At 49.5% G+C, this 26,701-nt stretch overlaps 10 protein-coding genes across 10 annotated transcripts; 7 read left to right on the top strand and 3 right to left on the bottom strand.

Annotated features, from left to right (window-relative positions):
• Positions 1-716: 716 nt before the first annotated feature.
• BDV27DRAFT_169673 (uncharacterized protein) lies at positions 717-3,942 on the bottom strand (the record flags this gene model as incomplete). The annotated part of the gene is made up of 7 exons (XM_032075100.1): positions 717-970; positions 1,024-1,249; positions 1,296-1,999; positions 2,468-2,795; positions 2,851-2,997; positions 3,051-3,189; positions 3,237-3,942. The coding sequence occupies 7 exons, from the start codon at positions 3,940-3,942 to the stop codon at positions 770-772; spliced, it is 2,451 nt and encodes an 816-aa protein (XP_031921262.1). The 3' UTR covers positions 717-769.
• A 269-nt stretch (positions 3,943-4,211) lies between these two features.
• Positions 4,212-7,339, top strand: BDV27DRAFT_169671 (FAD binding domain-containing protein; the record flags this gene model as incomplete). The annotated part of the gene is made up of 10 exons (XM_032075099.1): positions 4,212-4,224; positions 4,293-4,440; positions 4,488-4,650; positions 4,693-4,848; positions 5,006-5,108; positions 5,319-5,406; positions 5,455-5,629; positions 5,680-6,046; positions 6,093-6,403; positions 6,458-7,339. 10 exons carry the CDS (start codon positions 4,212-4,214, stop codon positions 7,337-7,339), a joined length of 2,406 nt encoding a protein of 801 aa, XP_031921261.1.
• Positions 7,340-8,141: 802 nt separating this feature from the next.
• BDV27DRAFT_163829 (alkene reductase) lies at positions 8,142-9,404 on the top strand (the record flags this gene model as incomplete). The annotated part of the gene is made up of 3 exons (XM_032073598.1): positions 8,142-8,360; positions 8,407-8,737; positions 8,797-9,404. 3 exons carry the CDS (start codon positions 8,142-8,144, stop codon positions 9,402-9,404), a joined length of 1,158 nt encoding a protein of 385 aa, XP_031921260.1.
• Positions 9,405-9,445: 41 nt separating this feature from the next.
• On the bottom strand, positions 9,446-14,052 carry BDV27DRAFT_169670 (MFS transporter/fungal specific transcription factor domain-containing protein; the record flags this gene model as incomplete). Its single annotated transcript, XM_032075098.1, has 9 exons — positions 9,446-11,298; positions 11,350-11,778; positions 11,881-12,021; positions 12,397-12,542; positions 12,612-13,003; positions 13,056-13,597; positions 13,661-13,826; positions 13,879-13,905; positions 13,963-14,052. The coding sequence occupies 9 exons, from the start codon at positions 14,050-14,052 to the stop codon at positions 9,446-9,448; spliced, it is 3,786 nt and encodes a 1,261-aa protein (XP_031921259.1).
• A 423-nt stretch (positions 14,053-14,475) lies between these two features.
• BDV27DRAFT_169668 (uncharacterized protein) lies at positions 14,476-18,110 on the top strand (the record flags this gene model as incomplete). Its single annotated transcript, XM_032075097.1, has 10 exons — positions 14,476-14,834; positions 14,885-15,363; positions 15,418-15,735; positions 16,294-16,376; positions 16,428-16,479; positions 16,536-16,852; positions 16,903-17,049; positions 17,101-17,471; positions 17,530-17,817; positions 17,878-18,110. Exons 1-10 carry the CDS (start codon positions 14,609-14,611, stop codon positions 18,108-18,110), a joined length of 2,514 nt encoding a protein of 837 aa, XP_031921258.1. The 5' UTR covers positions 14,476-14,608.
• A 408-nt stretch (positions 18,111-18,518) lies between these two features.
• On the top strand, positions 18,519-20,151 carry BDV27DRAFT_163824 (FMN-dependent alpha-hydroxy acid dehydrogenase; the record flags this gene model as incomplete). Its single annotated transcript, XM_032073597.1, has 5 exons — positions 18,519-18,546; positions 18,592-18,650; positions 18,708-19,866; positions 19,934-20,007; positions 20,062-20,151. The coding sequence occupies 5 exons, from the start codon at positions 18,519-18,521 to the stop codon at positions 20,149-20,151; spliced, it is 1,410 nt and encodes a 469-aa protein (XP_031921257.1).
• Positions 20,152-20,422: 271 nt separating this feature from the next.
• Positions 20,423-21,888, top strand: BDV27DRAFT_138121 (polysaccharide deacetylase family protein). Its single transcript, XM_032069159.1, has 3 exons — positions 20,423-21,304; positions 21,410-21,513; positions 21,571-21,888. The coding sequence occupies exons 1-3, from the start codon at positions 20,621-20,623 to the stop codon at positions 21,701-21,703; spliced, it is 921 nt and encodes a 306-aa protein (XP_031921256.1). The 5' UTR covers positions 20,423-20,620; the 3' UTR covers positions 21,704-21,888.
• Positions 21,889-22,226: 338 nt separating this feature from the next.
• Positions 22,227-23,398, top strand: BDV27DRAFT_138120 (aldo/keto reductase family protein; the record flags this gene model as incomplete). The annotated part of the gene is made up of 2 exons (XM_032069158.1): positions 22,227-22,230; positions 22,287-23,398. The coding sequence occupies 2 exons, from the start codon at positions 22,227-22,229 to the stop codon at positions 23,228-23,230; spliced, it is 948 nt and encodes a 315-aa protein (XP_031921255.1). The 3' UTR covers positions 23,231-23,398.
• A 1,194-nt stretch (positions 23,399-24,592) lies between these two features.
• BDV27DRAFT_163821 (uncharacterized protein) lies at positions 24,593-25,123 on the top strand (the record flags this gene model as incomplete). The annotated part of the gene is made up of 3 exons (XM_032073596.1): positions 24,593-24,709; positions 24,771-24,919; positions 24,979-25,123. The coding sequence occupies 3 exons, from the start codon at positions 24,593-24,595 to the stop codon at positions 25,121-25,123; spliced, it is 411 nt and encodes a 136-aa protein (XP_031921254.1).
• Positions 25,124-25,587: 464 nt separating this feature from the next.
• Positions 25,588-26,339, bottom strand: BDV27DRAFT_138119 (uncharacterized protein). Its single transcript, XM_032069157.1, has one exon. The coding sequence runs from the start codon at positions 26,332-26,334 to the stop codon at positions 25,633-25,635; it is 702 nt and encodes a 233-aa protein (XP_031921253.1). The 5' UTR covers positions 26,335-26,339; the 3' UTR covers positions 25,588-25,632.
• Between the last annotated feature and the right edge of the window lie 362 nt (positions 26,340-26,701).

The raw sequence follows: 26,701 nt of genomic DNA, 5'->3' as shown, positions 1-26,701 counted from the left end.
AGTATGTTACTTTAAAGCTTCATTTTTAATGTTGGTTGCCATACAGAAATTCGTGCGGCAGGTGGGGACGTGCGTCAGGTGATCAAGTACGGTATATTTATCCGCCGGCTGTACCGTAGCACGCTTGGTCTTCACTGGCAGGTATAAAGAATTATACGCAGACAGTATTGGAATTAATGTCAGTATTTCTAAATTTATGAGCCTCATGTTGAGATTCCCATAAAGAGAATTAAATTCTACGCTTATAAAAGGAAATAGGAAAAGTAAAAGAAAAGGTGCATCGATTGTCACCAACACTTGCCATGCTGGGGCAAATATTTGCTACCGCCTCGACGTTCCGCCTTGCTGGATCAGTAATAAATAGGATGGTACGGAATGGCAGATCCCTGATGGAATTCAACTTTTTCCGATTTACAAAACTAAATACCCCACATAACTCATCGTATATATGACCAACCAGATTGCTTGTATTAAAAGTAAAACTGGGGAATTCCGACCCTGCCAGCCGTATGGCCACCTCCAGCCGTACAGGTCAGGTCCATGGCTCATACGATTTCCACTCAGCTGAGCTAGATCCTGAACTTCGGATATCTGCCTTGCGAGAAGTGTGATACTATCATATGAAATTAACTGCCTCGCTATGGAGGTCAACTAGATGTTTGATATGTTCCAGATCACCCTGATCATGAAGGCCTGGATAGATCAGTAATTCAGCACTTCGAGTCTCCGACCATGCTAGCTGCTAGCCGGCGAGCATAACTGATGAGAATTACCATGTCAGCTCCGGCCTGTTCAGGCAAGTGGCAGCCTCTAATTGTGAACAAAATCGTTCTTCGTCAGCCAGCTTCTCAGTCATGTGTTCAGGTAGTTTAGGAAGTGCAGGCCATATTTCTCGTCCACCTTGTTGCTCTTCCTTCTTTCGGTGCTCCATGAGCATCTCCTTCACATTCCTTTGAAAATGAAGCGGGCCCTGTCATCGCTGGTCAGAGAAAAAGATGCTAGTACGTGGCTTTTGCCGCGTACCTTTTCCTTGTCTGGGTGAAGCTCGCCGTTGACAAAGACCCCAGCGCCCAGATTGCCCTGTGCTCCCACGCACAGCTCCTTATCCTCGTCAAGCACCTGCCGATAAAACGCGTTGATATCATCGAACTCTTTGTCCGTCGCAGCTCGATGACGATACACTTCGTTCTCAATTTTGCTCTTGGTTGCGGAAACCGGAATCATGCGTTGAATATAGAAGAATTTGTCACTTGCGGGTCAGCGACACACGTCAATGGCCGGTACGCTTTACTTACGTGACGGTGACTGATGTGGTTGGGAAGAAATAAGTAATTGCCCGTTTAAACTGGGCATCGATCTGTTCTTTGTTGAAAATGTGATGCTCCATGTATCCTGCTGTGGGCTCCACGCGATACCGAGGAAGATCCGACACCCCACTGATGAGCGGATGCGAAGTTGCACAATGATAGCACTCATTATAGTTCTCAATCACGCCCTTCCAGTTTGCATCCAAGTCCATTTCCCAGTAGTGATCGAAGGTGTATTCCCCGGCAAAGTCGAAATCTTGCATTCGTGGCTGCTCATCGATTCTTCGGAAGTCGTCCTCCCATTGCACATCCGGCGAGCCCGCTTGCAGGTTCACCCAAACGAAGCCGGCCTTGTCGATATGGACATGTACGGGGAGCAATCCGTGTTGGCTTTTATCAAATTCCGGGACAGTTTCGAAGCGCGGTGCTTTGGCTAGATTTCCCTTGAGTCCATAGGACCAACCATGATACTTGCAACTAAGAATGGAGGTCGATCCGGAACGAGTCTGTACGACGGGGAATGCGCGGTGCCGGCAGATGTTGTGGAAACCATTGATAGTACCATCACGGTCCCGGATTAAGAAGAATGAAAAGTTTGCGACGGTGAAGGAGAGGAAATCGCCTTGTTGGTTGAATCGGCTCGAATGGGTGAGGAGAATCCAGCGCTTGGAGAAAATCGCTCGGCGTTCCAGCTGATACACCGGCTCGGAGCGATACCATGATGCAGGAAGCCCCCGTGGAGGCTCTTTCTCTGGTTGTTTGGATGAGAAGCCCAAGTATTGCCACATTTTTAGAAGAGATCTAGCTAGTATCACGTTCAAGGAGAAAAATAGAGACAGATTGCCATCACGGCAAAGATCCTTGGGACGTCTATATACGGAATAACCCGAGCGGGGAACTACTGAAGTGACTTGGATGGAGACGGTGTCAAGAATGGGGAGGTTGATAAACTATCTTATATCAAAGATGGGGGCAGTGGGGCCCCGTTCTACACTTTCATAGACTGTGGACCAACACTTTGATCTCGAATTAATTCAATTTACACGCTGTAGCTAAAGTCGAGACTCCACCATCTCACTTTCTTGTCGGACTACCCAATGGCGATCCACCTGATCATTGTTAGTTGGGCTTATAGACTGCTTACCACATGCATAACTCACATCGGCAATATGGTCGTATCCCAATAGCTTCGGAGCCAATCCGGGATCTCTCCAAGCCAGAGCCTCGCCTTCAGACGTCGGTGTCATCTGCATTTTCCGATCCCTTTCCTCTTGTTCGGGCCCATCATGCAGATGATACAAATATTGTTGGATATTTCCCCTTTCAACAACCATCTTTGTACGTTCCTTACGACACCGTTGGAACACGGACAGGGCGTGCCTTTTGGCCTTAAGAAACTCGGGCGACGTCTTTTCGAGATTGTAACGATCGGGGAGACGAGATAGGCATTCACCGAGAACGGCACCGTCTTCAAATGCCATACCGGCCCTAAGTGGTAACAGTTAGTACCGAAGTAGAAAGGTTTGCAAAAGCTGGATCATACCCTGAGGCGAGATACGGTAGGGTTGCATGCACAGCATCGCCCAGCATCATCCAAGAACCGGATGGATGAGACCAGTCGAATTCCCCGAATCGGATACAAAGCCTCCATTTCTGCACAGACTGGCAGAGCTTAAGGAGCTTTTGAATACTATTGCTGTTAGTTACCAAAGTAGTCGTAGAAGGCCTGTTGCAGTGACCTACCGTGGATCCCAGCCTTCAAACAAGGCGCACATCTCCTCCACATTTCCTTCGATCGTCGATGCAAGGGAATCCTCAGGGATATCGTCTGGTACAAGCAACACCATATTGAACAGGTCTCCGCCCCGAAGTACGTAATTGACTGCTATAGTTAGCTAAATCAAGTGAATTCATTTGAAAGCAACACACCAGCATGAGCATCTGGACCAAGCCAGTAATTGACCTGTGGATTGTTCACAAACGGTGCCAACTCGGGGTCCTTCCGCATCTCTTCAGTTGACAATAACAGACGATATGCAAGATCCCCCGTTTTGACTGGGGGATCGCTGCGTCCAAGCAACTCCTCCGTCAACCTTCCAAATACGCCGTCCGCTCCGATCACTAGATCCCCTTCCCACTGCCTACCATCCGCTGCCACGACGGTTGAGGTGGCGCCATCATCGCTTACATGGACGGTTCCAATGCGTGCATTGCAGGTCATTTGTACCCCGAGTTCCAGAGCTCTGTCAACAAGACACCGCTGGAGATCAGCGCGATGAAAATCCCGATACCATGTTCCAGGATAATTGCTCTCGGATTCATGAAAGTCTAAGTGGGAGATTTTATTCCCCTTCCACCCAATAAAGTTACAGACGCTCGGAACCGTCATATGCGGGGTCAACGCCTTCTCCAGGCCCCAATGTTGGAGAACGCGCGAGCTGTTCGGAAGAACCTGGATACCGGCGCCGACTTCTTTAATTTCCTGGGCAGCTTCAAGAATGTGAACGGAGTGACCGGCGAGAGCACAACTAATGGCAGAGCCCAGTCCTGCCAGACCAGCTCCGACAATCAGAATGTCAAGTCGACATGATTTGGAGCGGGTTTGTTGTTGCTTAATGTGAACGCGAGGAGCCATGGTGAACGAAAGTGGACTAGGTGACAGGAGTGTGGGGTCTGCTTTGGATCCTATTAAGAGATGGACTTATGTATTGGGGGTATTTATGATAGCTTCGTGCTGGAGATCCCGCGGATCAAAGATGGGGGTTATCTGGGGGTCACCCACCCGCCGCTATCCGATACTGCAAAGGGCACTGCTATATCTGAGGGGCTAAAAGCCATGAACCCGAGTGTTACGGGATACGGAAGAGCACTGAAACTTCTGTTCAAGTTTTCAAAATTTGCAGGATGTCAAAAGTAGGTGTTTTGCTACACTATCCCCGTTGTGGCTAACCGGTCAGTTTTCACTCCAAGGTCGAACAGCACTAGTAACGGGGGGCGCTCGAGGCTGTGGGCTCGCCTTTGCGCGCGGACTGGCCGAGGCAGGGGCGAATATAGCCATCTTTGATGTCGTAAATCCGGACACTGAATTCTATGCTATGGAAAATGACTATAATGTTCGCACAGCGTATTACAGGTTCGCGATTCCCCATATCACAATTGGTGAGTGACTGACCGAAATAGAGTCGATGTTTCGTCGCAGGAATCGCTTGAAAATGGTTTCACGCAGTTTCAGAAGGACTTTAATAATGCCCTCGATATTTGTGTCCCATGCGCTGGGATCAACCGTCATCTTCCCTTCCTGGAATTTACCTACAAAGACCACCACGATCTTGTCTCGATTAATGTACTTGGGCTATATTTTACAGCTCAGTTGGCAGCAAAACAGATGATCGCAAACGGAACAAAGCATGGGAGCGTCGTGCTTGTAGCTAGTATGGCTAGTCACATTGCTGTGCGAAGCCAACTGTGCAGCGCGTACTGCGGAACCAAAGGAGCAGTTCGATCTATGTGCCCTGCCATTGCAAAAGAGCTGGCAGAATACGTGAGTTGTGGACCGTGCCTTCTAAGCTCCGACTGACCATAGCAGGGTATCCGTGTGAACTCCATTTCTCCTGGATATGTGCGAACGGAGATGACTGCGGCTGTAGGTTTGCCAGAAGCTCAACTGCTGTGGTGTTCCACACTGACTTCATTGACAGTTCCCCCATCTTGTTCAAGGTTGGGAGTTGGAAGCCATGAATGGACGTATCGCTGAGCCCGAGGATATTATGGGAGCATGTGTTTTCCTAGCTAGCGACGCCAGTGCGTACATGACGGGGCAAGATGTCATTGTGGATGGGGGAGTCACCCGATGGTAGCGGAGATAGGGCAAGAGTGGGGGTTTGGCCTACTCCGCATTTAAAATCTCCAATATCTAAGTTATAATATACAGGGTCTATATCCATGCAGAGAACTTGAGTCGCCCTTATTTCGCTGAAAACGAAACAATCAGAAAAATGGCACCCAGTGTAGACAACGAAGGATATAGTTCTCGAGGCCCTGTTGATGCTTCAACCACGGTTGTTGTGGTCGGAGCTGGGCCGTCCGGGTTGATGCTCGCGTAGGTTCGCTCCCAACAACCATGTTTAGTCGACTCACAGTTTCATAGATGCAATCTGGCTCGATTCGGTATTGATGTTAAGATCCTGGATGATCGTCCGGACAAGACCTCCACCGGCAAGGCGGATGGCATGCAACCCAAGACGATTGAGACATTCAAGCAGATGCGACTCGCCGATCCCTTGTTGAAAAATGCCGCCCGTGTCTACGATATTTCTTTCTGGGTATGCCTGTATCATTTGAAACCTCTTTGATTGCGGCTGACAGATCCCAGCGATCAATGCCAGATAAACCACTCTACCGAACAGGACGCCAAACGCATTATCCTGATCATCTCGTCGGAGCCTCCGATCCTTATATCCTTCTTGCCCACCAGGGTATGGTTGAAGAAGTTTTAATCGATGATATGGAGGCTAGAGGTGTCTTTGTCATGAGAAACAGTCGGTTTGCTTCTTGTTCGCGTGTGGCAGGCACAGGGCAGCTGGATATTGCATATGAGGACCTGGCGAGCAAGACCGTCAAAACAATCCGGGCCGGCTACCTAGTTGGATGTGACGGGGCTCGTTCAAAAGTACGGGAGTGTATCCCAGATGCGCAGTTGGAGGGTGAGGTGACCAACGCCTCATGGGGCGTACTGGATGGTGAGTTCAACCGTGTCTGCATGTACAGTATAAAGCTAAGAGATAGGTGTCATCGATACCGATTTTCCCGACCTCTGGAGTAAAGTTGCAGTACGTTCCGCTCTGGCGGGGTCTATTCTTTGGATCCCTCGCGAACGCAACATGACTCGATTATACGTTCAGCTCAGCGAGACCGATGGCGAACGAGTTGATAGGTCCAAAGCTACGCCCGAATATGCTATGCAACGAGCTAGAGAAGCAATGCATCCCTTCCGCCTTGAGTGGAAGACGATTGAATGGTTCGGAAATTATGTCGTGGGGCAACGCGTAGCGAAGCGTTTCATGGACTCAGAGGCTCGGATATTCATTGCCGGTGATGTACGATACTTTACCCACTTTGCGTTTCGCCTGCTTCATGCTAATACCCAACAGGCTGGACACTGTCATTCTGCTCTAGCAGCCCAAGGAGCGAATACAAGCATGCATGACAGTTTTAATCTGGCATGGAAGCTTAATCTTGTTATTCGTGGTTTGGCCAACGCGTCCCTTCTATCTACCTATGAAGATGAACGACAAAAGATTGCGTACGATCTTATAAACTTCGATGCAGAACATTGCAAAGCTTTCTCGCAAGGCGAGGCTGCCCTTGCCAAGAACTTTGATGAAAATATTCGCTTTATCTCTGGCATGGGTGCGGAATATTCACAGGGCTTGCTGAGCCGAGGCAGGGCTGCCATATCCACCCCCCTGCGGCCTGGCACTCTCCAGCTTCCAGGAAAGGTACTTCGGTACATTGACGCCAACCCCGTGTCCATCCAGCTTGATGTTCCTATGTTGAGCCAATTCCGAATATACTTCTTTGTTCCAGATGTTCCAAAGGCACTTGGGTTTCTCAGTATCGTATGTGAGGGACTTGACAACGCGACTGGGATCGGAAAGATCTCCTCACGAGCAAACCAGTCATATGCGATTCAACCCCAAAAGGCAGCTCCATCAGACACATTTATGAACTCACAGAGATATACCGCGGCATCAAGCGCTTTTACTTATGCGATGGTGACTCAGTCTTCGAAGTCTGGGTTCGAAATTGCAGATTTACCCAAGGTACTGCAAGATAGTCGCTGGACCTTATATCTGGACCATGTTGATACACCCTGTTGTACAGACAAATGGGTTGGGTCATTGCAGGGAGAGCAGGCTGGCATAGTGATTGTGCGACCAGATGGATACGTTGGAACCATTGAGACATGGGAACTGGCAGCGGGCACCGAGGCTGGGAAGTGGATTGACGACTACTTCGCATTCATGATGTAAAGTAGACTTGTTAGACCTTTGCGACCATGGATTATGTCTTGCAAATTAAGAGAAGTAGCAAATTACTAGTTACTCGAGGGCTGCTGTGATCACGATGGCGTACACAATCGCCGAATAACTGAATTTAGGAGGGCCCTTTTACGGCTAAAGTTGACCATTTCACTGGCTTATAACGAAATACTATTGAGATAGCTTTGGATACATAATAACAACATGTGATTGTTTGAACCCTTTCTGTCGTGAATAATAGGGACACATATGTCTTAGTATTGAGGCCTACAGTCTAGCAGCTACGGACAAGGAGAAATATTTTGCTCACAGTACCAAGGTCTACGTATGTGTACGACTTCAGTGATGGAAATGTTCAAAGGTCAATACCTAAAGGAAATCTATAGATACTAAATATCTTATAGGCCAAATCGAAGGTGCTGTTACGATGACATTCTAGTCAGAAACAGCGGGTCAAAAGCATCGAGTTTTGTTAATTCGTACGAAGCGGCCCTAGGGTCAATATCTTTGACACAAAAAGGTACATGCCACGATTGGAGACTAGACTAGACGCACGTCACGGTGCTTCAGAGCTGCCTGAGCGAGAGTGGGGGGCAAGACTAGCCTTATGGTGGGGGTGGGTCGCAGTTTATGTACCCTTAATCGACATTTGCAACGATGGATGTTTCTATCCCACTGTTCTCCCACTCTTTGCACCTCTCAGTCATGACAGCGGGGTGTCAATAGGTTATATAAACATGCTGTCCCTGTCCAGCGGAAAAGAACCATCCCAGTTGCAATCAACTACTTCACAATGGGCTCAGTCGATACTCTTGGGCCTCTTTTCCAGCCTCTCCGTTTGGGCGCTGTGTCCCTAAGTCATCGGGTAATTCAAGCGCCATGCACTCGGATGCGATCGACGAAGGAGTCCGACGGCGTATTTGTTCCCAACGATCTTAATGTCGAATACTATGCGCAACGAGCTTCACCGGGAGGTCTCATGCTGACAGAGGCAACTCCGATTAGTCGACTCGTACGTATGACTACTAATCTAGCCCCGGCTTTAACTGACAGCTCAGGCGGCTGGATATCCAGGTGTCCCCGGCATTTTCACGTCATCACAAATTGTCGGCTGGAAGAAAGTCACCGATGCAGTGCATGCGAAAGGCGCCTACATATATTGCCAATTATGGCATGTTGGTCGGGCCACAGTGCCACCTTTCATTGAGGGAAAGCAAGCCCTGAGTGCCAGTGACATTCCGATTAGCGGCAAGGCATTGGATGGCAGCGAGTACGGTGCGACGCCTCCGCGACCAATGAGCGTGGACGAGATCCAAGAGACTGTCCAAGAATATGCCGCAGCCTCCAAAAGAGCTATGGAGGCAGGGTTTGACGGGGTTGAGATTCATGGTATGAATGAAACATGCACTTCATGAGATAATCAGTTCACTGAGAATAGCATCAACTAGCCGCGAACGGATATCTCCTGGATCAATTCCTGCACGACAATGTGAACAATCGGACAGACGATTACGGGGGTTCTATCGAGAAGCGGTCCCGGATTGTCCTTGAGGTACTGAAGGCAGCCTCTGAGGCCATCGGGGCAGACCGTGTAGGCATTCGCCTGTCGCCATACAACTACTTCCAGGACACTCGAGACTCGAACCCGAATGTGCACTGGCTTTCGCTATGCTCCCAAATCGCTGAACTCCCCGCGGAGTCCCGACCCGCATATGTGCATATGATTGAACCTCGCTTTGACGAGATTCTAGACGAGAATGAGAAGATTCATTCTCTCGCGTCGGAGAGACCGTCCTTGGATGTGTTCCGGCCAACTCTGAAAAAGGGCGGCATTGCATTCCTGGCCGCAGGGAACTTCAACCCTCACAATGCTGGACCGAAGGTGATTGACGACGGAGCTGACGCGGTGGTCTTTGGCCGGTGGTTCATCGCCAACCCCGATCTGCCTCGACGGTTGAAGGAGGGACTGCCATTGAACCCTTATGATCGGTCGACCTTCTATGGGGCTGACCCGGCGGAGAAGGGATACACCGATTATCCCTTTTACAGTAAATAGAAGAGAGCTAGAGGAGAACACAGAATGGAATTATTGCGCTATTAAGATAAGCCTACGAGTACCTTCATTGCATCATGAACTACTGCCCATCGGACAGTCGCCAGTTGCTGGGCCATTGCTGCTACTAAAGGTTTGGGGTCGTACTTCCCCGACAGTGCTGCCAGCTCCGTAGTACTGGGGCAGTTGGTCATCATGACAATAAGTGAAGATAAGTCTGTATTCATTCGGGGCTCAGATGACGAAGGATCGATGCCTCGATGGAAAACCCAGCAGGCCAACGTAGCCAAGTAGAGGCACCAGGGAAAATGGAAAGCATCTGCCTGGTCCCAATCATGAAGGCTCATCACCGCATCCTGCAAGAGATGTGATGCATGCCGTGCCACAGCGGTCGATGCTCCAGAATCCTCGTGCAGCCAACGAATAATATTGTCCTGGGATCTGGCCTGGTCGGCCGGAGTGACGGTTCGTCCGAGAATTTGCATTGCTCCCGCGACAATCTGTAAGTCGAGGATTTCCACATTCAATGCCAGGCTAGAGGCATGATAGAGAGCATGGGCTGCCATTTTCAATCCAGTGAAACGACGTGGATCTGCTGTCTGTCCCAGCTTCATAGCGAGGCAATCTGCATCAAAGTCCACTTTCCATAAAACATAAGATCGGCTCATCCGTGGAGTCCAGGCTCCCACCCGCTCCGGTGTTTCCGACCGTAGTGTGGTTTGATCGCGTCGTTTGAGGTCGGCTGATACCGACATCAAGCCATGTAGGATTACCGTGCGAGCAAAGACATTCAGATCTCGGGGTCGAGACATAGATCCTGGGGTAATATAGCCTTTGAGAACCGTCAGGAACGGTCTGTTTGTTTCACGGGCAGCAAAGTGTGCCCACTCTCGAGCTGACGATGCTTCCCAGGTGGCAGCGCTACAAGGCAAAGACGACCGAATCTCGAATGCTGACATGCAGAGGGATTGCGAGAAGAGAGCCGCGTGCTGAGTGTCCCACATGAAGCATAGTATCGCCAGCCTTTTCCGCTGTTCTGCATCCATCGCCTGTCGCCAGGCCTGATCTATATCCTCAGAGCGAGCCAGATGAGGCGAGTCTTGTATACTGCAACAGTTGCTACGGCGGATGAGTTTAATCAGAACACAGTGGAATAGCTGAGCACGCTCGCGCTGCTTGGGGCCAGCCCTCATCTTTCCAAAGCAGTCAATGAGAAGCATTGTTTGCAAGACCCAGAACTGCGGCTGTGGAGAAAACTCTTCATGGCACAAAAGTTGGTTGCGAAGTTTGTCATGGATGCCTACGGCTAGCTGATGCGCCTCACGCGTGCTGTAGGTCGCTCCCATGAAGAGGACAGCCGCAAGAAAGATTGGGTCAATGGTATCTGGATTGAAGGTTGGCTGATGCACAAGGGGATAGGTAACATTGAAGCGCGTAAAGAAGAGATCACAATAGCCCTGTAGAGCCCCGAGGGTAAGTAGAGGAGAGTCCAGCGTCCTTGGCCGACCATCAATCCCTAAAGGCGATACTTGCATCACAAGGGACAGGATGCCTCGCCGGCAATTCTCCGACAGTCGTGGCAGGTGTGGCGGTGGACTGGGCCCCAGAAAAGAGGTGCCGGACATCCAGTCCGTGTCCAGGATATCGGGCATAATAGGTGACAATGCAGACTGTGACATCTTTTCTTTGTTCATCATTGACGCTACCTCCAACAGGGCTGACGGGCCATCGTACTTGTCTACTGCCTGATTATATTCCGTGTCAAGTGCACCAGGGAATGGTTCTGTATCGAAGCCGAGAGGAAATTCAAATTGATGAAAGGCATCATCGAGAGAGGCGACATCAAACAACCAATTATAATTGCAAGTCGCCGCAAACGGAAGATTGAAGTCCGTGGCTATATTCATTAGACAAGTGGAAGCCGTAATGGAATTAGGTGCGACGCTACCTGTGTCCATGCTGAAGAAATCGCCCATGCCACCCAACCCGACATTAAATGATCCGTCAGCTGCATCAAACTGTCCTGGAATAGGTTCAACATAGGGCTCAAAGGGGCCGCCTGGCATCATCGGCGCCAAAAATGGATCTGCATCGACAATCGGTAAAGAGCTTGGGTCTGTGCCAGAAATAGGCGGCGATATGGGGGCCTCGTCCACGGGCTCTTCATCCTCCTCCTGCTCCTCCTCTGCTACTAAATCCTGACCTGTGGATGACGAAGAAGTTGTCGAACGCGCTCCCGACCGCATCTCTCGCTGCGAAGGGCGCACTATGATGGTACCATCACGAGCTCTGCGAGTCCGCTTGCGTGTATTCAAGACGCCTAACCCTGGTCCGCCGGCTTCTTCATCTCGTTTGTCATGACGCAGCATGTGTCGGGCTGAATAGATTAGCCCTGGGGACTCCAATGAGTCAAGGTCGAGAGAGGGTTGTAACTTACCGAGCAAATCCGGGCGCTGAAAGTGGACCGTGCAGCGTTTACAGGTAAAGCCCTTGCGCGACTGTTCATGATTGAGGGCATGTCGACGTAGATGCTCGGCGCGAGTGAAGCTTTTACCACAGCCGGGATATTCACAAGGGTGACTCTTCATGGTGCTAGCAAAGGATATGAAGGAAATTCGCACTCAACTCAATGGCAGTGGAAGTCCGGAGGTGGAAATTGAGGACTAAGAAAGAAATGCATGGGCCCTCGGCGTGATGGCCGATGTCACTGATAAGAATGCGGGGAACGCTGGATTAATAGATAAAAAACATAAAATTGATAGAGAGAGAGATTGATATGTGGCCTATCTCTACTCGTAGCCAATAATGATCACGACGCCAAGTTAGTAGTGATTGGAGTTTCAACGTAAAGATTTTCAACTATTCTCACTCTCATAGACAGCGAACGTGGGTGGAGTCAACATAGCCCTAAGAGAGATATCCCCACCCGTTATAACATGCAAGATCTACAGGAAGTACCGCCATTCCATGCTGTTACTGCCGTTCTTGACCTGACTAGTATCCACTCCATCTTCTCTCACCCTTAGTCCTTGTTTCCGATCGCGACGACGATTCTCCATCCGCATCCATAACCCTAATCCCGTGACGAAGACGATACATACGGCATTACAACAGCAAGTCGCAACTAGGGTAGGGAGATACCTGCCGTGAATTAGTCCAGAACTTTTCTTTTTTCTTATATTTACTCCTTGAGATTAGGGTGCGACATACTTGGGAGCATATTCGGTCCGAAAGGTAGCAGCACTGACTACACCCGCTAGATTCCCCAAGCCCACAAAAAATCCCGTATTCGCCGCGCGGGAGTTTTCATGCACGTTGTTGTTATTATGCCAAGCATGAACAAGGCATGATGGGATATATGCGCCCGATGCCATTAGAAAACAAGCAAAGTAGGCCACCCCCTTATGTTGAAGAACATCAATGGCAGCTAGAATCACCATCCCCACAAGGGAAAGGGCTAGGGAGAATACTATGTGAAGGGTTCTCTCGCGAAAGTAGTCCGATGATTTGGCGACGCTGAGCAACACCACTGCGCCGACCAGATTTGGGGCAACCGTCCACAAGTTGGTCTTCACAACGGAGTATCCGAGACGTTGCACGATCTGCTTCCGTCAGAGCTGAAGCTTTGGAGACTGTATATAGTCCCGAACTCACTAGAGGGAAGAAGTTCATTGCTGTTGCATAGGCAACGGGATAGGTGAACGTTATTATGCACCAAATGGGGAACTGCCAGTCGGCCCAAGACTGAAAGCAAGCTTTAAGATTGAAATCGGTCGCTACTTCGGATGAAGAGTCTCGAAGTAGTCGAGCGGTTGCTGCCTCTCTCTCCCTACTGTTCAGGAACCAGGCCTTCTGGGGGTTATCTGGTAGAATCAGAAAGCCCAGGACTCCGATTAGTAGTGTCATTCCACCTTCGATAATAAATAAGTACTGCCACCCCTTCACCGACGTACTATCAATTTGGAAGACGCCGAAAGAGATCAGTCCACTGAAGGCTGAGGCCAGAACAGCGAACGACTGGACAACGGCCAGGCGAAAGCCCATTTCCCCGCGGGTGTAGAAAAGGGTCAAGTAAAAGGTCGCTCCAGCAAAGAAACCTGCTTCAAAAATACCGAGAACGATACGAATGGCAAGTAATGAGCCAAAGTTCTTAGCTGCACACTGGCAAAGTGCAAGGATACCCCAAACAACGGACACTTAATGAATAATAGCGTACGACTTAGTCACTTCCTCGGAGCCGGGGCCTAGGATGAACTTACTAAATGAGAGCATGAGTCGACCAGAATAGCGCTTGATCAGTAAGTTCCATGGAAGGTCAAACAGACCAAATGGAATATAAAAAAGAAGTATTAGTAGCGAATAATCATTGCCCTGAAAGTTCAAGTCGTCGTCGAGACCATCCGTTTTGGCATTTGCCAAGTTACTCTGGTCATGTTAGTATTGTGCGTGTAACTAAAGGAGAATACCAAAGACCCACGCGATCCATGCAATCAAAGAAGTACATCTATAGGTGTTAGTTTGAGATCCTTTTGTTTTCTCCGACCGGTCTCAATGTTCTCACCAGGCACAGCATTGGCAACACCCACAGGTCCACTTTTCTACGGTATGCCTGTTCGGCGTCTTGGTCTGCATAAGTGGAGCTTTGCCCCATATTTGCTTCGGCATTTGGGGATGTCATCGCAGATTGTTTCACTTGTTTAGACATATTGTCTGTGCTACAGGTTCCTTGTATCCTTTCTCATAATTTACATCACGGGCGGGCCTACTTAAATGTCATCATAGGGGATACATGGGCTTAAAAACGCTTTAGTCCGCTAGGGCCCTATCTCGTATCTACGATAGAAGCTGTATGATATTTGGTACAAAAGTACGAATATTGCCAAGTCGAAAGCTAAAGACTGACTGCCGAGATAACACCCCGCGTCGTGCTGTAGCTTGGACTGCCGATCATCTTATCAATGTGACCGGATGCAGCAACTCTATCACCCCATCTTTGAGCAGCACCCCCACCCTCGCCTCCTCGCCCTCTTCATCCTCTGATTGTGCATGAGGGGTTGGATGTCGGCATTCTGTCCGAACCTTGGTGGTAGTGATGAGATCTCGACGGTGTTTATGGGGGGGATATATTCGAGCAGGACATATTGTTGCCAGAGTCAGACACAAGTCGCGACGAGAACGATACTAGTACCAATCAATAGCGAAGAACTATGGCCGCACCAACTGCTCCCCCGATCCTGGACTTCTCTCCCTTCTACGGGGGTGACAATGAAGCAAAGGCCAAATTGGTGGAGGAGGTGCGCAAGTGCTGCCACTACAATGGCTTCTTCCAGATTACAGGCCATCGTGTGCCGCTCGACTTGCAGCGCCGTGTGATGAATTGCTCCAAACGCTTCTTCGATATGCCTTTAGCAGAGAAGATGCAAATTGACAAAAGTATCGTCCTCAATTTCCGCCTTGAGAACGAACCTTGACTGACCAGGTAGACCTCAATACCTTCAACCGGGGCTATGAGCTGCTGCGATCGCAAATGCTCGAGGCGGGCACCGGCCCTGAGCTGAAAGAAGGCCTCTATATTGGCGAGGAGATTCCCGAAGATCATCCATACTTTATCCAGAAGAAGCTGAATAGTGGTCCCAATCAATGGCCACAGACCGTCCCCGACAAGGAGGATTTCCAAAAGACAACAATGGAATATTATCGTGCGGTATTCGAGCTCGCTAAAGACGTCCTTGGTGTGGTTGCGTTAACCCTGAGTGTGGACTCGACCTTTTTCGAGCCTCTCACCGAAGGCGCTGTTGCGACCATGCGTTACCTCCACTATCCCGCGCAGCCGAAGGACCAGGACGAGAAGCTCAATCGTGGAATTGGAGCCCATACTGACTTTGGATGTGTTACTTTGCTCCTGCAGGATGAAGTGGATGGTTTGCAGGTCTTGGACGTACCCACTGGGCAGTGGCTTGATGTGTGTGCCTAGCTTGCCCGTATTTATGCCATAACTAATACATATCATCTACAGGTGAAACCTGTCGAGGGGGCCTACGTTGTGAATCTGGGCGACCTGTTCATGCGCATGGCTAATGATAAATACAAGTCCAACATTCATCGCGTGATTAACAAGTCGGGCCGTGAGAGATATTCGATTCCATTCTTTTTTAGTGGAAACCCGGACTATATTTGCGAGTGCCTGCCCAATTGTTGTGATCCGGGAGAGCCAGCGAAATACCCACCCATTACCGTCCAGGATAGGGTAACAGAAGCCTACAAGGAGAGCTATGGCCGGGCGGAAAAATACAAGAAGGAGATGGAAATGCAGAGCCTGGCGTCTACCCCAACGGTAGCTTCTGTCGGAGCGTAGCGAGCTACACTGGAGCGTTGTTATTTGTGTCTCAATGCTTTCATGTCTTAAACCAAGTTGTCCTCACCATAATCGTACCCATATATCATATGTCTATCATGATAGACGAATGGATACCTGCCGCATAATGCCGTTATGACATCATGTTAATGAGGGTATGTGCTTGCTCCTGGTCTAGGCTGGAGAACGACCATCCTCTCTGTATTCCTCTCCATGGACGAGCAAAGGTGGGGGGAATCTGGCTAGGTCTGGCCGTCGTATTATCTTCACCCACTTTTGTTATCACCTCCTGGGGTTGTAAATTGGTCGGCATGATTGGCTGCTACACATTTTCAGCAGAACTCTCAGCCCTAAAGGTGAGTATATGAATTGGCATACAGGCATGGCCTGAATATGAAGGGAGCACCACCAGGATCAAAGGTATCCAAAATGGAGGAAATTCACTTGGAAAAGAAGCACAGTCAGCCTACCCATGACGCCCATCCAGATAAGGCTGCAGGCAATGTCGTTGCCCTCGACGACAATGAAGTTGAACAGTTCTATGGTTCTTCTACTACACACGCGTACCGGCTCAAGTCGGAGTTGGTAGGAAGGTGCATGGAGGATATTGGCATGGGAAAGTGAGTATATTGAAAACCTCTGTATGTGAGAATCACTGCTTATAGAATTAGGTTTCAGTGGAAACTGTTTTTTGTAACAGGCTTTGGATGGATCGTGGACAACGTAACCGTGTATTCCCATTCTCTAGTTCTCCCGATGCTAACGTTGCGTCTCGCTAGTTTGCCTCCCAAGGTATTGGCAGTGTCCAGCCTCCTATTCAACAAGAGCTTTCGGGCATTGTCCATGTCAGCTACAGTTCGATCGCGTACTACATCGGTCTCATCCTAGGTGCATCGTTCTGGGGCATCTCCAGCGACTTAATCGGTCGACGACCCGCGTTCAACCTTACAGTACTTATAGCAGGCACCTTTCTCTGCGCTGTTGCCGGATCTATGAACTTCGTGGCCTTTAGTGCTCTCTGGGCGGTCATTGGTACCGCAGCCGGCGGGAACGTCCCAGTGGGCTCGATGATGTTCTTGGAATTTGTTCCTAGGAGGTCTGTGTCTCTGTAGTCTAATCGTCATTTGAGAACTAATGGACAATCAGCCATCAATATCTTCTCACAGCATTGACTGCATGGTGGAGCCTAGGTCAACTGATTGTTTCCTTGATTGCATGGGTATTCCTGGCCAATTTCAGCTGCCCAACAGACACGACTCCAGCAACGTGTCCCCGCCGCGAGAACATGGGATGGTACGAGCTCGCAGCTTATCTGCACTTCAAAGCTAACCCGGTGACTTCTAGGCGATATACATTGATTACGTTGGGAGGCATGTCTCTCGTCTTCACCATAATACGCCTGCTTGCTTTCAAGCTCCCCGAGACTCCACGATACCTATTATCTCAGGGGCGGGATCAAGATGCTGTAGAAGCAGTCAACCATGTTGCTAGACAGAATGGAAGGCCAGAGCCTTTGACAATTGGCATGCTTCGCGAAATTGATACTCGGCTGGGCACTACGCCCAGTGAAGATGGAGCACACGCACGAATTTCGACGAAGGAAATGATCGCCGACAACATGCGAACATTCAGGGGTGAACATTACCGCGCTCTATTTGCGACATCAAAGCTTTCTAGACATACCATAATTATTTGGGTAGTATGGTTAACCATTGGTAGGCTTGGTCCCTAGAAAACACCAGGCGCGAGGTTCCTAATTAATATTCATCACAGGCATCGGATACCCTCTCTACTTTAACTTCCTCCCATCGTATTTGGAAACCAAATTCACAGAGGGCTCTTCCCTCTATTTAACCTACCGCAACTACTGCATCACATCGGCTGTTGGCATTGTGGGTCCGCTATCCGCTGCTGTGGGAGTCAACACCACGCTCGGCCGCCGGTATATGATGGGAATCTCGTCCATAGTGACGGCCGTGTTCCTTTTCGCCTATGTGGGGGTCAATAACTCTACTGCCAGCTTGGCCTTCTCTTGTGTCACCAGTATCCTAGCTAACTTTGGTAAGCGAGCATTAAAGTCGGCAATTCCTATTGACTGCTGAAACTCACCACTTTTCCCAGAGTATGCTGTTATGTTCGCCTTCACCCCTGAATCCTTCCCAGCCCCCCATCGTGGTACTGGAACAGGCACCGCAGCAGCCCTCCTGCGGCTTGGGGGCCTGGTGGCCGGTCTCGTTTCATCTCAGACCGGATTTACTAGCGCCCCTATCTATGCCAGTGCTGCAATGTGGGTGACTGTGGGAGTTCTCTCTTTTGGGTTGCCATTCGAGACACATGGACACGAGGCGCTGTAAGAGCTTCCATGGACGGTAAATCTCCAGCGATTTGGTCTTCTAGGTCACTGCGAGGACACAATAGTGGAGGCTACGGGCAAAAGGATGGGGCTGGCACCATGAAACCGCAGGCATCCAAATTGATCAGAGCAAACTTTCTACCCTGTTAATCGAGTGTAAAAGACTACCCAAGGGTGGGGGTTACCGTATTGTGTATCTCTTCCTGATCTATCGAATGTGGGCAACTGAATTAAATGAGAGGATTTGATCATTCCCTGGGATGGGGGCATTAATCGGCTAAGAGTGGGGAAAAGCTATAGTATTTGACTCTTTCATGGTTCATTACATAGCGAGTTATGATTTAATATTGCCTTCCTTAGTGTGGAGGACTTGGTCATTTATGCTGTAGCCAATAGTTCAAAACTCAATATGGACAAGGTTTTCACAAGTGCTGAAGGTGCATCAACAATTCCCCAGACTAAGGCTTAACTAACAGCCAAAGTTGCGAATCATAACACGGAGAACAGCTGCTGGGTTGCTCTCTATGGAAAGGTCTATGATGTGAGTTTGTGCTGCGACCCCATTGTACTTTCATCATAAGTATCTGATCGGGACAAGGTAACGCATATGCTGTCAAGCCACCCTGGCGGTGCCCAAGCCATTCTGCGCGTGAGTGGCAGAGATGCGACAGAAGACTTTGATCCCATTCATCCGTCTGACACCTTGGAGAGTCTCCAGTCTGCACTTATTGGGTCACTCTTCCTCGATGAGGAGTCATCTGATGCAACTCAGACTAAGGATACACCGGACGAAATTGATGATAACTCACTCTTGAACCTGGAGGAGATCGAAAAGGTAGCCACCAGTGTAATCAGCAAAAAGGCATGGGCGTACTATTACTCCGCGGCGGACGATAAGATCACAAAAGACTTCAACACGCAAGTTTACCGATCGCTTTTGTTACGTCCCCGAGTCTTTGTCGACTGCCGGAGATGCAATGCGGAGACAGAGCTCCTGGGATGGAAGGTTGGTCTCCCTATATACGTGTCTCCAACAGCCATGGCTCGCTTAGGCCACCCTAGCGGGGAGGCTGGAATAGCAGAAGCATGCGGAGCCTTTGGAGCTCTCCAGATCATCGCAAACAATTCCTCGCTCTCACCCGAACAGGTGGTTGCCAATGCCTTCCCGACTCAGGTATTTGGATGGCAGCTATATGTTCAGCTAGACCGCCGCGCAAGCGAAGCAATGCTCGCACGTGTGAACAGGCTGGACCCGATCAAATTCGTTGTGCTGACGCTTGATGCTCCCGTGTCTGGAAAGCGAGAAGATGACGAGCGTATCAATGTGCAGGTCAATCCAGCAGGCAGCGTTAGTACCCAGCTTTTTGCTGGTACAGATCCGTCTCTCACCTGGCATGAGACCCTCGAGTGGCTATCACAACACACAAAGAAACCTATCATCCTCAAGGGTCTGCAAACTCATGAAGATGTTGCTATTGCCGCGCGGTATACGCCTCTAGTGCAAGCAGTTATCCTGTCAAATCATGGTGGACGGTCGCTGGACACGGCGCCGCCGGCCGTACACACACTCCTTGAAGTGCGGAAGTACTCCCCTCATGTCTTCAAGAAGATGGAGGTGTGGGTGGATGGTGGCATTCGACGAGGTACCGACGTAGTCAAAGCACTGTGTCTTGGTGCGAAGGCTGTTGGCATTGGACGACCGGCTCTTTGGGGCCTGGCCGCTGGTGGGGTGCAAGGAGTTGAACGAACGCTACAAAGTCTGGCCCCTATTCTCTTCTCTGATTGTCCTTGGTCATACGCTAATATTCTATCTTCGCCTTATAGTTTTGCTGGACGAGACAAAGACGTGCATGCGACTCTTGGGGGCCACCACAGTCAACGACTTGGGTCCACACTATGTAACCGATGCCTTCTTTTGATTTCCCTATACTCACTGACGCGATTCTCTTTAGATTAATTCCAGAATTGTAGAACAGCAGATATACCAGGCCTCTGCAATCATCGAACATGAGGGTGCTGTGGTATGCAAGGGCAAGCTTTAGCTAGAATAATATCCTCGGAATCGGGCTTCGGGAAATGAGAGCTACAACTACTTCCACGATGTGAGTGAAATAGGGATGACTATTGCTTTTGCTAGAATAGAAAATAGCTCTTAGCAGAACAAATCCAAAGAATCAAGGGTGTTTCCCATATCCAGAGTAAACTAATAGGTATTCCCCCATCTTAAGGATAAACGATCTTCCTCGGCTGCAACAACCAAACCCCCACCTTTGAGGGGAAAGCCTGATAAGCAGCTCAACCTCCATGCTTGACATTCCCCACTTCAACCCCTCGTGCCCAGTCAAACATCCCCTCAACGATTTAAATATCAACGTTCAACCACGCCTGTTTCACGAACCATTGACTGAGAACTACAGTGGTGTCCGCCTGGAAGTCCTCCTAACCACATTCCAACTCAAACGAACAGAAACAGCCATCAAACCCGAACTTCCCATCCACCCCCAACGTAAAATGGGCAAGAAGCGCATTTTGGTCGGTTACGGGGTAGACATCGACGCGGTCGCAGGTTGGCTGGGCTCATACGGTGGAGAGGACAGCGTAAGCGATATCAGTCGCGGCCTGTGGGCTGGACACGTCGGCACACCGCGGCTGCTGAAGCTGTTCGAGAAATACAATATTAAGGCGTCCTGGTTCATTCCCGGCCACACATTGGAGACATTCCCGGAGGAGTGTGCGCAGATCCGGGATGCGGGCCACGAGATCGGCCTGCATGGCTACTCACACGAGAACCCGGCCAGCATGACGCAGGAGCAGCAGCGGGACATTCTCGACAAGACCTATAAAATGCTCCGCGACTTCTGTGGTAAACCGCCGCGCGGGATTGTCGCCCCATGGTGGGAGGCCAGCGCAGAGATGGTGGAACTGCTTCTTGCCTACGGTATTGAGTACGACCACTCCATGTCTCACGAAGACTGCCAGATGTACTGGTTGCGGACGGGCGACTCATGGACGAAGATTGACTACAGCCAAAAGGCGGAGACGTGGATGAAACCACTAGTTCGGGGCCAGACGACCGGCCTGGTGGAGATTCCAGGTAGTTGGTACATTGATGATCTGCCACCCATGATGTTCATCAAGAATTCTGCGAATAGCCACGGGTGGGTGAATCCGCGGGACGTGGAGGATATCTGGAAGGTTTGTTCCCCGTCTTGACCTTTTGTTCTATGTGCCCCCCCAAACAACGGGCCATTTCTCAAAGACCTTGCGTGGCTAATTCTGGACTGCTTTGTCGGTGCCTAGGACCATTTCGATTATTTCTACCGCGAGTATGACGAATTTGTTTTCCCCATGACGATACACCCAGATGTTTCTGGGCGGCCCCATGTGCTACTTATGCACGAAAGGTACGAAAACGGCTGGAGATGGCACTCTATAAGGACAACTGGGTTGACATGTCGCAGAATTATCGAGCATATCAATAAACACGAAGGGGTGGAGTGGGTAACCTTCGAGCAGATGTGCGATGAGTTCAAGAAGAAGAACCAGCCGCCAGCTGGGGCTCTGATGCCGGCGGCTGCGGAAAACGTGCCCTGATGGTGATATTGGAAATGACATTCCGGATGATTTGGAATACTTAATTCAATCTAGGAGATGACTCTGAAATATTTCCTCCTATGATGTGATATCCAGTGAGTGCTGTTGTAGCTGTGCCAGGACAAAGGATATATATATGTATGTAGGTGAGCATAAACGCTGAGAAGATATAACCCACCCCCCCCCCCCCCCCCCGGGGAGTCTAAATTTGACGCACCAGACCATTGCTTAGTCTATCCATAAACCTAATAATTACACGATGCTTGTAAAGATAAATTGTTGTTCAACAGGGTGCTGTCGTATTGAGTATCGATGTCTACTCAAGGTCTGATAGGGCAATTTCGGTAGAGTGGGTGGGTCACGGAGTTAGTGGACTCCGATCGGAGTTAAGGTCGCGGAAGATTCTATACAAATAGCTCTCTCCTCGTTCAGCTTGGAGAGAAATTAGGGAAAACACACAGTACTACCACCGACAATGCCTACTCTTGTAGGAAAGGAAATTGGGTCTACCGGTCTCGGCCTTATGCGTTCGCTGTCCATTACTCCGTAGACTTTCGCACTTACATGCTGACCAAGCAGGCAGGTTTCACCCTTCCCGGTGATGCCATTCCGGACGAGGCAGCATTTCCTGTTTTAAAGGCAGCGCTAGACTCTGGGGCAAACGTCTGGAATGCCGCCGATTTCTACGGGACACCGGAAAATAATTCTTTGCACCTCCTGCAGCGCTATTTCTCTCAATACCCGTCCGATGCGGAGAGGGTGGTCCTGAGCGTCAAGAGTGGGGTTGCAGATATGCGTACCTTTTCTATGGATAGCTCCCCTGCTGCAATCCGGCAATCGGTGGATCGCGCCAATGCTATCCTTGCGGGGACCAAGAGAATTGATCTGTTCGGGCCTGGCCGTGTGGACCCGCACGTTCCGATCGAAGAAACAGTCGCCGCCTTGAAAGAACTGGTCGAGGAAGGTAAAATTGGGGGAATTCAGCTTAGTGAGGTTCACTCGAACACCATCATCCGGGCACATGCGGTGGCGAAAGTGGATATGGTGGAAGCAGAGATAAGCTTGTGGGCAACGGATGTGTTTGAGAACGGAGTTGCCAAAACATGTGCCGAACTCGGTATCGTGATGGAGGCACATACACCTCTTGGGGCTGGCATGTTGACAGGAAGGATTAGAAGTCCTGAGGATATACCTCCCCATGACTATCACCGACGGTTTCCCCGATTTCAGCCCGAGAACCTCCCGACCAACCTGCAGTTAGTAGAAAAGGTGAAGGAGGTAGCGAAGGTGAAAGAATGTACTCCTGCGCAGCTGGCACTGAGTTGGCTTCGAACTCGCAGTGGCGCGGGAGAGTGGCCAACAATCATCCCGCTTCCAGGAGCACGCGCAGTGGAGAGGGTCAGGGAAAATAACACTCATGTGCCACTATCACAGGGTGACATGGGACAGCTTGACGACATCCTTAGGAGGTTTCCTGTAGCCGGAGACCGCTATCCAGCTGCCGCCGCCAAGTTGACTGAGTATTAGGTTACAGTAGCTACTGGTATGGGGATCATCAATCGCTCATTCCGGGCCCAAATTTGCCGACTCAGAGAGCTATATTATATATCGTGCCCAAGAGAGAAGAGATAGGAGCGACAATGGCGAGGAAGAAAAACCAGCAGATCCTTCAGCTCATCTAGCTTTCATCACCCAAGAGTGATCCACCCAGAGATACAGATAGTTCTCGGAGCCAGGTGGTGTGAGTGTGTTAGCTGATGCATCATCAATAAGAGACGTGTCAACTAGTTGCCCGGGACAATATACTGTCATTTCTGTGTGCAATCTTCATTCATGAGAAGCGTATACTCCTGTATTTTGGGCATGGAATCTACTGGACGTTCTTAAGATGTCCTTGGCCCTCTGCTAGTACGCTGCACTGTAGAATATTGCCTCATCAAATCCACCACTCATGCTGGGAACGACGGTCGCATTGGAGTTGATCCGCCCAGAAAGCAAGTGTGGGCCCTACTCACGAACACTATAGTGTACTAGTTGCGTGTGAACCGGCATGATGAAAGCATCCGTATTCCAACCTCTCCGACCTCACTATCCGAAGAGCCCTGACATCCGGTTGAACCAAATTGGCCGCTCCTTCGACGATCTGAAGTACAGTAAAGAGGATGCCAAATTACGACATGTGTATTTGTCCATGATGCGCGATATCGTTGTCGACTGATAACAGGTCATCCTTCCGCCAGCAGCCATTGCTAGATAGCAGTCCCGTTTCATGCAATACACTGATTGTTCGGCTAAAAGTTGGCCATGCATTGTATTCACCTGCCGTGGAAAGCCAGTTATGAAAACATTCAGCTTGTTGGGAGATAGGTGGAGGCTGTGGAGCCTGTTATCACTCAGCCATGTCTTATATCTATTCCACATACGTCGTACAACCGAAGTGAATGTAACCAAAATGATGTGTGGAGTGCGTGGGGGATGTTAACTGGAGGAAGGCCAGGTTGGCTGAAGAAGGTAATTAAGCCGAGTGGGCGATGATTTTGCTTGACAAATTTGTTGAAGAATTGTGGTAACAGTGGACCTCCTAATTTACTCCGGATGAGCCCTGAATGATGCTTGGATAGCGGAATGTGGGGATTATGGATCCCGGTCTCTTAGGGAAACGATCGTAGCCGCCCTAATGTTGGGGGCCAGGATGTCGGGTCATGCCAACCGAGGTTTCCGTCCAAGGTCGACAGATGAAAAGCCCGGAGAGCAACTGAAATGTGCTGCCCGAGCAGGACTATAAGAAGGTGATGCAAATTCTTCCTCTAGCCCATCCTCTGCTATTCCCTCCATAATCTCTATATTTTCTTCTACCACGAGCCCTCGACTCAAACAGTCATAACCAACATGATGCTCCCTATGTTCCTTACGGTTGTTTCTACCCTTCTTGCTAGTACCTCAGCTGCGGCAGTCGAGCGTCGCGATCGCACATGTACTGTTGAGTTGGACGAGCAGCGCGGTCAGGTGAGGCCCATCTACATGTTTCTCTGAGCGAGTGGCATCTAATCGAATATCTCGAATCCAGAATGCTGTCGGTGGCGGTGATAATTCATACACCTGCGGTGTTTCTCTCGACTATGGCGATGGCCGAAAGGATGTCCTCAGTGAAGCATGCAACGAGATTTGGCACGCAGGCGATCACTGCTTCAGTTCACAACTGCCATACTCTATCTGGTAAGGCCCTCGTCTGGATTCATATTGACCGAGGCTATTATGCTAACACCAGAAAATAGTATCCACACCAATGGTGACACTGATGGCTACCTGAACTACAGCAATGAACACCGGGACTTTAACGAGGATGGCTGTAAACAAGACAAGTGGGCAGGTATTGGCGGTGATGGTCATACTATTACTTGCACCTTCCCATGTACATAAATAAACACCAGAGCTGGAAGCAGTGTAGATCGGAGCAAGTTACTGCGCGACTAATACTGCTGGATTGACACTGCTCCTGAGTTAGTACAGTTGATCTATAGTGATCTGTATGTATAGATTTCATGGTTTGGCTTATCGTAGTGTCTAACCTCTATCCTTGAAATATAGGGACGGGCACCTTAGGCAGGTACTTCGAGTGTGGGGTCACCCTATAACGAGGCTCTACCAGGTTAATAGAATCTTGGTTGATTGACCCTATTTACCTCACTAAGAGAATATAAGCCCATGCGGCAAAAAAAAAAAAAAAAAATAGACTATCTGTGATTTGTTAAGGATCCACTTTGTACCAGTTCGATCTTATAGCTGAACAGACCGGGTCTCCTTGGCAATATTCAATTAATCTCAATGACTATTCGACCCTGCTCTCTTGTAGGAATTTGAGGAATATTTATAATGACGACATAGCTTGGAACTGCTTTGGATAGTGCTGCCTTAAAAAGGCTTTGCCATCATCCGATGTCATAAATCGCCGGGGTCAGATCGTTGCCACATAGTTTTATCTTTCTGTGAGGGCTAATCTGGTCATAGTTTTGCTTCCGATTTTCTTGCCTTGCTGGGGAAACCATGCTATTGAATGTTGAAAAGCGGTATTTTTGTTCGACAAGAGCCTGGGCTTCGTGTTCCAAGTGCCCCAAGTTGAGATAGTATATAACCTTCTGTATGTTATTTACCTTCTCTCGCGAGGGTCTGCGACTGGAGTGGTCTTTATCGCGCAGTTCTAGGATCCAGTTTATGAGAAGAGTTTTATCCTCCTGGGCTATCTGACGGTATGGTAAGGGAAGATTATACTTTACACCTTCGTTTGATTTAATGTTACTGACACCACATTTGGGTGTATGATAGACAAGTTTGCTCTGCATCAAATCCTCCACCATTAGGGAGAGAGCTATATTGTCTTTCAGATCCCCTATTGACTTTAGCGCAAAGACACACGCCTCAGGCTTGTACGATATAGATATGTCGCATACAGAGACCACAAGGACTGTCCCGTACGCTGATAACACTGGTTGGTTGTGTGTGTCCAAGTATCCGTGACCAAATGGGGATAAATTTGTCCCGGGGCTATGACGACATCGCTCGCAGGTATCATGGGTGTGGCATTTCTCCTCAATGATGTGTGTTCGTTGTTTAGAATTCCGCTTCCAGGACATGTTCCCGTGTTGTGGTGATTTGTTATGTCTCATTGCGAAATTTTCATCCGCGGTGTATCCTTGATGTAGAGCTGCTTGCATCTCTTTCTTTGAGATGACTATCTTTCTGCGCGGCTTCTATAGAACCCGCTTAAGATACTTCCTGATAAATGGTGTTACTCGATCGTCACGGGGATAACCAAGGCTAAGGACATCGACCGGTGGTGTGAAGTCATCTCTTCGCCTAACAGGTAGGGGGTAAACTGTGACGAGGGTACAGGAAATCGCAGCTAACAGTACCTGCCACGGAGACCCTGCTCGAAGGCACTCAATACATTCCTGGAGAACCTGCTTGGAACAACGCCGTTCCACTTTGCTAAGATTCTCG

The sequence above is a fragment of the Aspergillus caelatus genome, assembly GCF_009193585.1.
Source record: "Aspergillus caelatus strain CBS 763.97 unplaced genomic scaffold BDV27scaffold_357, whole genome shotgun sequence".
Classification (NCBI taxonomy): Eukaryota; Fungi; Ascomycota; class Eurotiomycetes; order Eurotiales; family Aspergillaceae; genus Aspergillus; species Aspergillus caelatus.
This window is presented reverse-complemented; position numbering and strand designations above follow the sequence as displayed.

Coding starts and splice junctions, on each gene's coding strand:
- BDV27DRAFT_138121 (XM_032069159.1), top strand. CDS start 20,621: ATGGGCAAGAAGCGCATTTTGGTCGGTTACGGGGTAGACATCGACGCG. Junction 21,305..21,409: donor ACGTGGAGGATATCTGGAAG/GTTTGTTCCCCG, acceptor GTCGGTGCCTAG/GACCATTTCGATTATTTCTA. Junction 21,514..21,570: donor GTGCTACTTATGCACGAAAG/GTACGAAAACGG, acceptor GACATGTCGCAG/AATTATCGAGCATATCAATA.
- BDV27DRAFT_138119 (XM_032069157.1), bottom strand. CDS start 26,334: ATGTCCTGGAAGCGGAATTCTAAACAACGAACACACATCATTGAGGAG.